The sequence below is a fragment of the Falco rusticolus genome, chromosome 11 (genome assembly GCF_015220075.1).
Source record: "Falco rusticolus isolate bFalRus1 chromosome 11, bFalRus1.pri, whole genome shotgun sequence".
Taxonomy (NCBI): Eukaryota; Metazoa; Chordata; class Aves; order Falconiformes; family Falconidae; genus Falco; species Falco rusticolus.
In genome coordinates, this window is record NC_051197.1 from 31,660,167 (window position 1) to 31,674,442 (window position 14,276).

General features: G+C 39.4%; 1 protein-coding gene across 1 annotated transcript in view; it reads left to right on the plus strand.

Moving 5' to 3' along the window:
* The window catches only part of HMCN1 (hemicentin 1), a 202,423-nt gene that overhangs the window by 64,377 nt on the left and 123,770 nt on the right, over positions 1–14,276 (plus strand). Inside the window, exons 10-11 of the mRNA XM_037404235.1 lie at positions 2,939–3,060; positions 7,860–8,135. Of these exons, the coding sequence (XP_037260132.1) occupies positions 2,939–3,060; positions 7,860–8,135 (398 nt within the window). The remainder of the gene's footprint in view (positions 1–2,938; positions 3,061–7,859; positions 8,136–14,276) is intronic.

Below are 14,276 nucleotides of genomic sequence, written 5' to 3' on the forward strand. Positions count from 1 at the left end.
TCCCTGCATCTTATTAATAGTGAAGTTCCATACAGGATTTGTCCAGTTTACTAGTTTAATGCAGATTTGAGCTATATTATTGCTCTACATTGAATGAATTTGAATGAGTTTTGTTTTGTTGACAAGATGTCATCTTAATGTTTTTTTAATACTTCAAAAAGTAAATTGTCTATAAATTGAATATTATAGTTCTATCATGACAGCTGTCTATGTGAAAATACCATTAGGATGAAAATAGATTGATAGTTCTTGAAGTGAATATGCTTTGAAAAAAAATTTTTTTCTTCTTTGATTCCAGAGGTACTATGAGCTGTAATAATTCCTAATTTTTAATGCCTACCATGTATAGGAAAAAGAAATTCCTCTAAAATTGCAACAGTGTTTGTTTTTCTCTATTTCTGCATGCTGTGATGGTCTAGTAAGAGAATTTGGATTTTGGTTAATATCCTTGTGCGTTTCTGACAAGTCTGATTTAGGAGACCAAGAACGGTAGTTAAACACCTCATTCCAGTGGGAAATCAGTGGGAACTGAACGCTAACGTGTCTTTAAAATCCCTTCTGTATTATAAATGGTAGATCCCACCAACCCTGCAAATGTCAGAATCAGCAAAAATAATACATGAAATTCTGACAAGAAAAACAATCAATTTAGTTAATGAATAAGATAATAATAATTAAAAAAATTACTCTAAATCAACTGACATTTGTGGTGCTAGTCAAGTGTAGTGTCTGATTTGCTAAAACCATGCAGAAAATATCCCTCCAAACTGTCCTAACTAGTGCAGCACAAGTGAATCTTTAAGTTTTGGTTCATTCATGTGAGCCACAGCCTGCTGCTGGGAACTTCCCAGCTGAAAATGTGGTACAGGGTGAGGTGGTTTGTGGTGACCAAGAGGTGAAGTTAGATACAACGTGGACATCACTGTGCTCTCTGCCAGTGTTTCTACAGTGACTAGTAACTTCGGATTTTGCAGTTTCACTAAGGGAGCATGTTTGCGTTTTCCAAACTGAGTAGGTAAGCAGCTTGATCAGCAGATTGCATATATTGTAAAATGATTTGGGTAAAGAAATGACTCTATGCTGAAAGGTGCTGAGTTATCTCAGTAACACATGTTGCGAAGTTGTGTGCAGTTACTGCTTTTTAAGAGTCAGTGCCGAACTGTGTAACAGATGCCTTGAGGTGTGTATTATTCATTTCTGCCATTGTTATATTTAATATTTTTTCAATAGACCACTGCAGGTTTCTCTCTGCCAAGCCATTCCACTCTGGACACATTTCCTTTTATGCTTCTGTTCTCAAGGCTTGTATGTTCGACATCTGGTGTGTAGCAAAAGTCAAGAATGAAGAAGAATAGGGTTGTGTGACTTCACTTTTAACATACTTTCTGTGAAAAAGAGAAGTTTCTTACTTTTTGCTTGGAAGAAATGCTACCTTATTCTTTAGTTTTGGCAGTTACTGCCATGTCTGTTTGCCAGCATTGCACTGTAAAATGTCATAGATTTGATGTATGATATATTAGGTTATCTAGAGTAAGTATGAAGTAACAGACAATTAAGTAGGAAGCCATTTAAGGTCACTACCATTTTGATTTGTGGTGCAGATGGATTTTCTGTTTTGTGGTGCAGCAGCATTGAACTTTCACACATATTCCAAGTCTCTTGTTCTTTCTATATCCTTTAAAAGTTGATAAATCAATCTATTCAGACAAAAGAGAGACAAAGAGTTCCTTAATTAGTGTTTTCCCATAACCAGGCAATTATTGCCAAAGCTATCATAGATATTGTAGCACTCATCAGTTTTCTTTATATGCCATAGCAGTGGGTCACAGGGAGTGCTAGGATGCCACAGAACTACAGTTTTGGTCATTTATGTCATCACCTGTGTGTCTGTTGCACCATTAGCTGTAGAACAGGTGGCCTGAATCTTGAAAAGCTGTAAGAGCATGTGTTTTTAAGCGGGTGACCACCAATCAATACAGCTATACTTTTTATTATCTTCTGGATTTTAACATTGTATGTGATAGATACATGGTAATATTGCTGATCAGCTTTGCCCTTGCTGTGATTTATAAAAAACCTGCAACTATTTCTCAGAATTCTTGTTACATTATCTTTCTCACATCTCTTTTGTACCCCACCTTTCATTTTCGGTCTTGAATCTGTCAATTCTGTCTTTATATGTGTTGTGCTCTTAATTTTTGCATGGCTAGGCAATCGTAGTTGCTGCTGGTCCTAAGTTCAGAGGTGCAGCCAGCAGAGCAGAAGCCAGTTGTCTTTATACTGATACTTCATGTTTTTCTGGATTGTAAATGTTTGGGATGGAGGTACTCCCTGCAGTTTAAAAAGTACAAAGAGAGCTGCCTGGACATAGGCATCTTGTAGTGGGGTAGATGCTGCCCTCTCTACTGTATGAACCCAGGGGTGGATTTGCATACAGAGCGGGCAAGGTGGATTGTATCTGGTCAGAGGGTCTCCTTTATGCATAGCCCTATCAGTACCTGCAAGTTTGAGCAGCTCAGGCTGGGGGGATGAACCCTTGTACCCTTCCCAGTAAGAGCCACAGGTTTGGTACCACATACTGGCTGTACATAGAAATTTGTTGGTGTTAAGGCAAGGCATCTTCTCAAGTAGTAAATGTAACAAAGAGTGCTAGTAGTTGAGTGAGTGACTGCAAATACAGTGATTTTAGTTACTGTGTGACAACTGTTGATGTATGCTGAAGGCGTATTTGTAGATGTGCAAGTGAGACATTCTGCAAAAACTTGTATTTCTTAATACTTACTAGATCCTTAAAGCTAGATGCAATTTGATTCATCAGAGGGTCTGTTTTTCCTCTTAATTATTGTCAAAATCTCCTACGCCTGTAGTCAGGAAGCCATGTTCATGTACCTCTTGGTTTCTTCAGGAATTTAGTGAGCATTCCCTTTTCTTCCTCCAGAGAATCATCTAGTATGAGTTGGGAAATTGCCAAGGTCTCCTTGTCTGATGAAGGCTTTTATGAATGTATGGCAACTAGCAGTGCAGGAACTGGACGTGCACAGACATTTCTGGATGTATCAGGTGGGTAGCAGTCCATCCTTCTACACTAAGGCATGGGGATACATTGAGCTGGAACACTTAAAGGAGAGCAATGGCACCTACTTGTCCAGTTCCAAGTATATTTTTAATTAATGTGGTTTTTCTCATGCATGTACACCTGTTTTAAACATTAACATTGGATTTGTTTTAATTAGGTCCTGCTATCAGTTGAACTTGCAGAATAAGTATGGCCTGTAGAAGCAGGAATTGAAACCTCAGATTTCAGTAGTTCTTATTTTTATTTCAAGCTGTAACAATTCTATTTTTACTTGATTGTATGTATCTATTATCTGATAGAGGAGGAATTACAAAAGTTGCATTGGAAAGTTTTTTGCTTTTCTGTAAAATCAAGATTCAGTGAATTGTTGAAAATCTTATTTATTACCTTGAATTTTTTAAGAGTGACTAACTAGGATGAAGGAAGTAAAAGTAAAAGAGGAATAAATCAGGCTAATCACAAAGATAAATTTTAAATAAGCAGTAGTATTTGGTTGCTAGCCCCAAAATGGCTAGCAATCATTATCTTTCCAATAGGTGATTTTAATGGCCCTTTTTGTTTGTTTTTTTGTTTTGTTTTTTAATTTAATTTATAATGTTCCTAACTTCATAAAAATCTCAGTTTAAAGATCAACTAGTTATAAATCTGGTCATCCATTTAGTATGAATTGGTGTGCCTTATGTGTTAAAGCAGTTTCAAAGCATAAAGCACTGATATTCCACTTGCTGAGGGAGAGGGAATTTTCCTTATGTAAGTTAATGACCCATTCAGATTTAGGGCTCTAAATGATTGCGCCCCATTAATTATTACTGCAAGTTAGTTGTGGTAAGAAAGAATCCTTCCTGAAAAGTGGGTAGGGTCATAGGGGTCAAGCTTTGGACATAACTTGGAGTAGGAGAAAGGAAGAGAGAAGAGTTGGTGCCCTGTGAAGCACATGTAAAGCTACGCTGCTTGTGTACCTGTCTGACCCGCCGCTGGGACACCAGCAGGGTGGTGGTTATTGCCTGCGGCTTATGATGGGCAGAGTTTCGGTTGCAGATCAGCTAGAAATGTTTCCGAAAGTAAAACAACAGGCCTTACTTCACAAAGTTAATCCTTTTACTCTTATCAGAGGAATTTAGTTTAAGTAAATGTGAACCAAGATGCGCCCAAACACAGATGGAGAAAAGTTAAACCAGACGTGGTCTTGAACTGCTTCAGCAGGTAGTAGAGGTCTTCTGCCGGAAGATGACTTAGAGGAAAAAATTAAGAAGAAAAGCTTACTTAAGCACTTGGGTGGGTGAATTGGGGACCTGAAAACCATGCCCATAACTACAGCAGATGTTGTCACTTAATTTTTCACAGTTGCAATGCAGTTTGAGGGAAAGATAATTTTTATTTTGAAATAACAATCCACTCTAGTATAGCCTTCTGTTTGTGTTGATCAGACATCTGCCATGCAAAAGTGTAAGCTGTTGCTCTTCACTAGCGAAAATGCTGGAGCAGAGCCAGTTAATTTACAGGGTCAGTGAGGATAGTAGGGCTCAGAACGGCAGCTTGAATTCATCCTCAGGGTTTCATATAAGTGCTTGAAGTCAAAATTGTCTGGTCTTTTATCTCCTCTAGTAGCTAATTCATGTTAACTAACCTGAATTATGGATCGTAGAATCACAAAACAATTCAGGCTGGAGGGACTTTTGGAAGTTACCTAGTCCAACTCACAGCTCAAAGCAGAATTAACTTCCAAGCTTGACCGTGTTTCTCAGGAACTTGACCAATCAAACTTTGAATGTCCCCAAGGGCAGAGATTTCCCAAGTTCCGCAGGCAACCTCCAGTGCTTAACTACCCGTACTAGGAAAATATGGTGCGTGTCTAGTCAGAATTTCCCCTGTTGCAGACTAGGACCACAGGTTCTCATCCTTCCCTCCCCTCACCCCTTAGAAGACTCCAGCTCTGTATTCTCTAAAACAACCCACTCAGTAGTTGAAGAGGATGACTGTCCCCTTCAGATGCTCTTTCCAGGCAAGATGTTGTTCTTACTGCAGTATGAGTAAATCTAAAGAAACCAGTGTGATATCATTGATTCTGCACAAGGCAAAGTTTGTAGAGAAACAGCCCTCTTACGCCAAGTGGTAAATTTGAGGAGAGGAATATGCTTTCAGGAACAGAAAATACTTGACTAGAATAGTACAGTAACATCAATACTTACCACAGTCCTAGCTCTAGAACACTGTTTTATATTTTATCTATGAAAATCCTTCCGGTGGATAGGGTATTCCCATAATCATGTTTCCAACAATGTTTTGGAGGACCAGAAGCTGTTATGTGGGCATAAAGATTCTTAGTATGGAAGTTGCAGCTAACCTCCTCCTCACAGAGAAAACTGAAAGAGAATCTGAACTTTTTTCTTGTGATATTGGTAGCACTTGAAAGTCAAGAGTGATGAGGGGAAAAATTCCCGTATCCTCTCATTCACAGAGCACCGAGGGATTGGCTGATACTGACTCACTATGTAAACATGAGCAATTAGTTCTGTTTTGAGCCATGCAGAGGAGTAATGTGAGGGAGATGCTTTGAAATGTTCGTGTACAAATATTTGGAAGAAAAATACTTTAAATATCTTCTTTAAGCAAAGTAAAGGTCTTATCAAGTATTCTTAGTTTGCCCGGCTGACAGAAAGTATATCACAGACAATCAGTTTTGTCAACTGCTGTGTGAAAGGTATTGGAACTGTGTCAACATTTTCTAGTTTCAGAAAAAGCAAACACTTGAGTTTGACTTTCTCCTACTAGTACTAAATCTTTGAAATGTCAAATGGCTTGTTAGCTTGTGCAGGCACCCGAACTAAAGTGCCAGTAAAGAAGTGCTCTGAATTCAGCTTAGGGGATTGCTATGTGTATGCACTATGGTGGTAAGAGGCTGGTGTAGTCCAAAAGATGCTGTGCCCCACTGGACTGACATTCGAAAGATGGGGATTTGAGTCCTGTACTGGCTCACATCTCTCGCTTTTCTAAGTTTAAGTAACATGCTTGGTGATGAGCCCTTGGAAAGCATTAGAAGATTTGTCTTTTCTCCCAAACAAGCCAAAACCTAAAGTGCAGGGCAGAAACTGCATTCTTATATGCTAGTGTAGCTTTTCTTGGTTCTGCTCTGTGTGTGTTAAAATACAGTTTTGGTGATAAGGGTGATTGCTATTCGGGACTGTGTTTATAGAGAAGCAGAAATGCACACTCAGCGTGCAGAGTGTACAAGCAATTCATTGCTACGCAGAGATCTAGCATAGAGCTTGTGAACCTCATCTGAGACCCCACATGAGACTGAGGAGGCGATACAGCTGGCTCTGACATTAGGTGTAACTTTCACCCTTAATAAATAGAGATTTTTTTTCGCCGTTATCCTTGTTTTTCTTAGAATAGTTGTGTTTTAGCGTGCACTGATACAGATTTGGTCTTACTCTCACAGCTGTCTTATATCTGCTAAAGCATCCCACTCAGAATATTATTCATTGCAGATCTTTCTTTTTTCAAGAACCAGTCTGGGGAAGAATAAATGGGAGTTGTATGTATTTATGTATTTATAATGGAAATGCCTAAAGTTCTTTCTTGAGCATTTAAATGTTGCCTCCTTTATCAGTGATATCTCAAGAAGGATCAGGATAACTGCTCCTATTTTAAGCATCTGTGGTTTCAAAGTTTAATTCCAGTACAAAATTATTGCATCTGCTTTCTTCCAGGAGTGTGATAGAAGTGTAGAGATGAGTAGTGTGGAAAGGAAATAATAAATAATAGTGGAAGTTACAACATAAAGTATGTGCAAATAGGAACGAAAAGATAATGAAATTACCTAAGATTTGAGTGGAAAGTATTAAAGGATGTTTTAAGTGGCTGCTGCCTAAAGCAGCTCCAGCCTAGGAATTCCTCCTGCCTGGCTGCTGGAGCTCAGCCCCATGTGCCCAGGGACCTCAGGGTCTCTGTCCCAACCCCACGGACACTGCAGCTTCTTTCCTGTTTGCGCATGGATCAGTAGTGAAGCTGAGTAGGTATCACGGACAGGCAGAGGATGCTGAGCCAGCTCCACGGACTGCTACAGACAAGGTGCTGCCTTCAACAGCAGCGACATACAGGACTTGCATAAAACATAGGACAACCAACTCCTGTCCTCCTCCTCCCTGACTGGTTAGGGGTTGTAGCTCACCAGTGACAGCACGTGCATGCCGCTCTCTAGAGCTGCATGCCCATTTGCGGATCCCTTGAGTACTGGCATGGCCCCTCTGTTGCCCCGATACCCTTGGACCTCTTACCTGCTTCTTGCCAGCTGTTCCAGCCTGCAGTTTGTTAGTTGTACACAGGTTCCACCATGTGTAACCTCACCTCAGTCAGAGATCACTCCGAAACCGGGTGGTGATCCTGTCTCTTTCTTCTGTTGCTGTGGCACTCTGGCCTCTTGTTGGCTTCCCCAGTACAAGGTGAGCTCAAACAACACAGTGCTACATCCTCTGTCATACATGATGTGATCTTTCATCCTGTGTGATAAGACAGTTTTGACCTAAACGAGGTGTGTTCTTGTGTTGTAAGCTCTTGTCAGGTAGCTTAGCATCAGGGAACGAGGATGCTGCCCTGGGCTCTGTTTCACGGCTTCAGCAATGTGAAATGAAACTAAATATTAAACCAGTATTACTACTTTTATTTTTATGCTGTAGTGTGCTTGAAATTGTTTATCAAGAATCCACAAATGAAGTAAAGGTTTCCATATCTTTTTTTTTTCTCTGATGATTTTATTCTTTATTCTCTTCTTTCTACGCAGAGCCTCCACCCATGATTCAGGTTCCCAATAATGTCACGGTTGTCCCTGGTGAAGGAGCCATCTTGACCTGCCTAACTTTAAGCACAGTGCGTTACAATCTCACCTGGCAGAGAAATGGCAGGGATGTGAGGCTTAAGGAGCCCCTGCGAATAAGGATGATGAGCAACCTCTCTTTAGAGGTGAAGAATGTTAAGCTCACAGATGCTGGCAAGTACAACTGCATTGCTTCTAACGAGGGTGGATCTACCACAGCATCAGTCTTCCTTACGGTGCAAGGTAACAAGGAAATGGCATGTAAAACTTAACCATGTCATGTTTTTTATTTTCTTTATCTTGTGAGCTGCCCTGTCTCTCTTAGTAACTTTCATGTTTTATTTATGCCTTGGAGACTGACAGAACATTATGCAGTTCTTCCCTGTTATAAAATGGCAGTGGGAGTCACCAAACCGCACTAGTGCTCATTTTGTGAGACTGCCTAGTGCTGTGTGTCTCTGAGCCATGGTTTGATCTTCCTCCTGTAATGGCCAATTTAACTGCTGTATAAGTACATTGAGAAAATGAGAAAATTTACAGGCTAGCTGTGTGGATTATTATTTTTTTTCCCAGTGAAACTATTAACTGCAGTTACATATGTGGAACTAAATAGGGGAAAGTTTCTGTGTTCTGTATTATTTTATATCTCTTTATAACAGAATAGTACTTCTAAATTTTTCTGTGTATTATGATGTATCAGTTTCGTAGGACAGTCAATATAAGCTAAGAACTAATCATGATTTTATGAAGGCAAGGACTTTAAAAATGTCAGAACTGAGAAAGACAGCATGGGTGAGACCAAACAAGGTCTAAACCTCTACTGTTGCTGCATACCAGGAACACATTGCAAAAAAATATGTATAAATACAGTAATTTATCTTGGAGCAAATCCTTTTAAAATTTGAAAGTACTGCAGGTTTTTCTCTGTTTACCTTGGTCATGTGAAGGTTTGAATCTTTGGGTCCTAGCCACGTGTCTGTGGGTTAGAAGAGACTGAACTCAGAGTCTTCTAGAAAGAAAACTATTCTGTCTACTTGTAGGTGACTGACAGGATTTCTTCTTGCTGATGATACTGGATCATGTTCTGTGCAGAGGGGGCAGCTTCATTAACTTTGCTGCTCTAAGTCTAGTACTTTGTTAACCGATGGAAAACTTAGAATTATGGAAAAAAGAAAAATTCAATGGAATTGTCTGGCTTATGGTGCTTTAAAACAGAGAAAGGTCAAAAGTGGAATTGTAATGGTTACTAATGGGATGTAGTTTTCTTATAGGAAGAGGATATTGGCTTACCAAGGTGGAATAAGTAGATGTGCAATCAGTTCTGTAGGTCCTATTACAGAGTCCAGCAGAATTAGGTGTTTCTTCTTAATCTGTTTGAATTACCCTTAGATGGCTACAGCAGAGTTAAAACTTAAATTTCTAGCAAGGCTGAGGAAAAAAAAAAGCCATGAAAAAACCTCAGTCTGCATATGTTTGGAAAACTTAGTTTTAAATTCTGCAGGATTTTGCCATCAAGGCACTCGTTCAAGCATGTCAAAGGCAGCAAGAGAAGAAACCGCTCCCTCGTTCATCTCTTCCTGGGGTTTAGGTTTTCCTCCCTAATGTCTGTAGACCAGCTGAGAGCTTTAACACAATGACCAAAGTACTTCTGGCAGTTTTTTATAACAAAGCAAAAGTTTACTGCTGCTGCAGCAGAATATTGAATTTAAAATAATTTATATATGTAGAATGATTATATCAAATAGTTGGGAATTACATTTCAGCTGGTACTGGTGTTGCTAACAGGTTTAAAGTGTCTCTGAGATCACCCTCTTGGACAGTTTAGACAGGCTTAGTTGAGCATCTCAGTCATGTTTTCTTTGGTGAATGATGGTTAGAACAGAATAAATATGTAGGAAATGCTAAGCTGTAGCTGAACTCAGATTTCTGCAGTAGTGTCTGCCTCTCTGTTTGGTAAAAGTAATCTACTGCCAGCCTTTCAGACGTCTAGGTGAAGAAACCCAATGGTATCAGAATGGTTGTATGCACTATTATTTGTGATCATTTTAATTTCCTTGGGCAAAATGATTTCTATCAGATATCTGGAGGTACTTTGGGTGATTGTCATGTACAACCTGGAGCGCTTCTTGGGGTCTAAAATAAAAGCTGTTCAAAAGAACGGTTTCTATTTGGCAGCAAGCAAGTAAAAGCATGGCTATACGTAAGCGGTAAAAGCTTTATAGTGTTATCAATATTAATATTCCAAAGAGAAATTTGAAGTCCTGTGAATTCATTGAGATGGGTTTGTGCTTTGTGTAGTTGCAAGTAATTCAGAATGTCAAATTAAATTCATGTTGGAGCCCTTTATTATTGTTGGGACAGTGACATATCTCTGAATTTTGGATCAGAAAATGTACACTGCTTTCATCCCCTTTTTCTTTCTGAAGTGGGAGTTAAGGCAGAGAACAGATCTTGGTAGTTCTACGAATAACCCAGCATCTGCTTTACATGCTTAAATGGATTGTAGTAAACCCTTGTTTTGAAAGCTTGCGGTTTGATGCTGCCATTGCTGAAAGAGAACATGAATCTGATTTTGTGCCAGTGGCTGTACAAATAGAGACTAAAATCTTGAGTGAGAGATGACTTTTCCCCCAAGTTGCATGTTCTGTGTTAAAGAGAACATGCTATAGTAAGTCACTAGTTGTTCCACACTAATAGTGAGCACAGCTAGATGAAGATCCTATTTAAAATTCGTGCCTGTGGATTGGTGGTATCTGCTCAGAGCAGTCTGAAAGGTCACTGAATGCAGTTTCAAGGAACATAAGTTCTCAACCTTTCTAGGATTTTAGTGCTGCTTATTGAGTGCTATGACTAACTTTTAAAGTACATGCTCATCTTTGGTCGTCGTTAGATGGTGGCTACATAGTGTGAATTGCTCAAGTCCTCCTAACAGATTGGTCTTGTATGGAAACATAAAAATTTTTAAGGGCATTCACCTGTTTTTCAGGTGCTTCATATAATTTACCAGAAGCCTGGAGGAACATATTGCACCCATGTGAGGCTAGAGATTGGCCAGGAGTGCAAAACACTAATGATCTTTTCCAAAACTTTTCCATCATGTATTTCTCACTGATGAGTGAAATTCCATGAGCGTGTAAACTTTTTCTTTCCAGTTTGTTACAGTCTTGTAGGTAAAATACAAGTTTGCTATATGCATATTTATCAGGTTAAATTAATATGGTGTGTTTTGGTAGTCTGGTATTTTCACCCACCCCCATTCAGTATTACTTATGTGTATATTTGAGAAATTTAGTTGGTTGGGTTTTTTTAAATTGGAACAGTGTGCATGCTGAAGAGATTGATTTCTGGGTGTTGGTTGGTGAGTTTTTTTGTTTCTTTCCCCCTCCAAGAATTTTAAATACAAAATCAAAACTCGGATCCCTGGAATTTGGGTGATGCTAAATGTAATTTCATGGTCGTCTTGGTTTTGCGTGTTCTGTGGTGTAAGTAAGCAAGCTTAGACAATGAAACACTTCTTTTAAGGATTGCAACAGTCTTTTGCCTCTACAGCACAGCTGAATAGTATGTAGAAACTTAGGGCTTTTGCTTGTGTTTATGTTGGCAATTAGTAGAGATGTTTGAGTTTAGTAATCTCAGCATATGATGAATTCCAGCAGTAGATTAATAAGAAATGAAGCAACACTGAAAATCTGTCTTAATTGGGATCCATCTAAGGTAATCAAGTGCCAGTTGCTGTGCACTGAGATCACCGAAGAACAGCGTGCAGGTCAGCAGTTTGGATGTATTTCTTTACCTGAATGTACAGGTAGAATAAAATCATAGATGCTGTAGTTACTGTTTTGTCCATAGCAGGGTGGGTTTCCTTTACCTGCTTATTTGCTGAACGTTTAAAAATGTTGCAATGCCTGTCTGGTATCACCATCACAACTGGAAGGTGTTTTTAGCATTTGCTTATGAGTAGCACTGTTCAATAATTCAGAGTGATCTGTGCTAGCAGGGAAGTCCTAGAAGCACCTAAGCCGCACCTGGAAGAAGTAAGCATGCATATTGCATGTTCCACCCACCCATGTACCTAAACATAAACTTTATTTCTTGACTTTGAGCATTGAAATATTGTCATTGCTGTAAGTGATCTTTTGTCAAGCCAATGCGTGATGAGTACTGTCCTGTCAGTGGAGTCAACCACATTAAACGTGCAGTGGCGGAACGTGGGACCTGTTAGATTGACAAGTTGCAAGTGTGCTGCCTACTGTAGGTAGCTGATGTGGGCACCTACCAGCCAACTAACCGCTTGAAATCCAGGTTAAAAAAAAAAAATTGCACAGGAGACAATATATGTGACCAAAGCAATGGTAATACTTGGGTACATCCCACACAAGGAGCAGAAACCAGAACTGAACAAACACAACAGGACTTTCAGTGTGCCTATACTTTGTATCTACAATAATTCCAGGAAAGAGACTGCCTTGATGGACAAAAAGTAAGTTACCTCCTAGGTGTAACCCAGTGCTTGGTTCCCTGAACATCCTCTGCTCTTTTCTCTGAAAAGAGACACTACAGTAACAAACATCTTAGTCCTTTGAGATCTCTATATAACTGATTGTGTGAATATCATTCACTTTGGTACATGGGTGCACACTACAGTAATGGGCAAGGAGAAATTTGTTATACCGTACTGAGTTCTTCAAATGTGGAGAAAATGAGGAAGGGAATAAAATAGAAGTATTACTGCTTTACTTACCATTTCAAACTTAGAAAGTTAATTAAATGCAAGGTGTCTGTCCTAAAGAATGAAAAGCAGTTTAGTGCCTTCTGTACTGCTTTCTAGATTATTCGGAACTGTCTGAGAAGATGAGTTGATATTATTTCCTCAGCTGCGTATTTTGAAGTTCCTACCTCCTATCTGGTAGCACTGTGATGCTTCCACCCTTGCTAGAGCAGGAAGTAAAACAGTTGAATTCTCGGCAATGTTCTGTGATGCAAAAGTCAGTTTTCTTTGAAAGAAAGAGAAGATGAATCAATGCATATCCCAGCTCCTAACTGTCATTCACAGCAGGCTTAATGATAGTCATTAAGCTGCTTTTCAGAAACTATCCTCTTGCACAAGAAATGCAGGTTAGCAGAAGGGTCAGGAGTTGCCTGAGCAGCCTCTGGAGTACTCTGCCACTCAGGAAAATGAATGAGCATCCCTAAGTTCATTTGTCTTCTCCATACAGCCGCCATTCTTAAAGAGTTTTTTTTCTAGATTCAGTGAAAGGGAAGTGATGGGGGAAAAAATTGTTTGCATTATTAGAGTAGCCATTCTTATGGCCTGATTTCATGAGTTGGCTTGAATTTACTGTTTGGGAGGTTTATTTTGGTAATATTCCCTGGGTGAAGTCCTCTACAGATCAGTAGAAAAGCAAGACAAACAAAACATGCTCATCTGGCTAGAAATACCTTTACATTTTCTGTGTCTTGTTGAACTTGTGATGAATTAGCTAATAAGTGATCAAGTTTTTTTTATTTTTTTTATAGTATTCAAATTATGCAATGTAGGATGAGTTTTTACTCCAAAGAATTTAAGTCCTAACTTGATGAAAGATAAAAAATATTAGGGCATTAAACAGGAAATTAGTGTAATTAATCTTAATTTCTGTCACTTGATTTCTTGCTCGGCATTTTCTTGCTTTCTCACAGAAAATGTAGGCCTTCAGAAGGATCTCTAAGAGGAGTTTTGGAGGAATGGAACCATAACATCTAGAAATCAGTACTTGTAGGTGGCTTCTGACCTACATAAACCTCTGGTTCAAGGCAGTAGACTATGTGGATCTCTTGGAAACTAGCTTCTTGCAGAATATTTGATCTCTGTTACTGCAGCAGTTTTCCTTGTGCTTTTTATTAATTAAACTGTTAAGTATTGTAGCTATAAGAAAGTGTTGGAGTTGCAACCCTTCTAGGGGGGCTGTGTGTAGTCCTTGGTAATACACAGGAGCACAAGCAAGTTCAGTTTACATTTCAATAAAGTGAACTGTGTTTCTTATGTGAAGATGGGGACATGTCCCCTGAGAAGGAACCCACTAAGTTCTGGAGGCTGAAGTCCCCTATTTCATGTTCTATAAAGAAACATCACCTTGGAAAACCAGTACTGTATCTGCAGCATGTCAGTGCTGCTCTGCTGGAGCAGGAAGCCTGACTTTTTAATATTCATTTATAAAGGTGTTCACAGGGTGGTTTTTCCTGAGCCTGCCAACTTCTAGGGCTGAGTACAAACCTCGACAGGGACATGAGGAGGAAGGAGCTGCCTTTCTTTCTGTACTTTCCTTCTGCAGGTTGTTCTCCTGCAGGAAGGCCATTGAAAAGGTCACTCATGGGGTGTGTATGGTGTCAGATGCTTTCTTTATG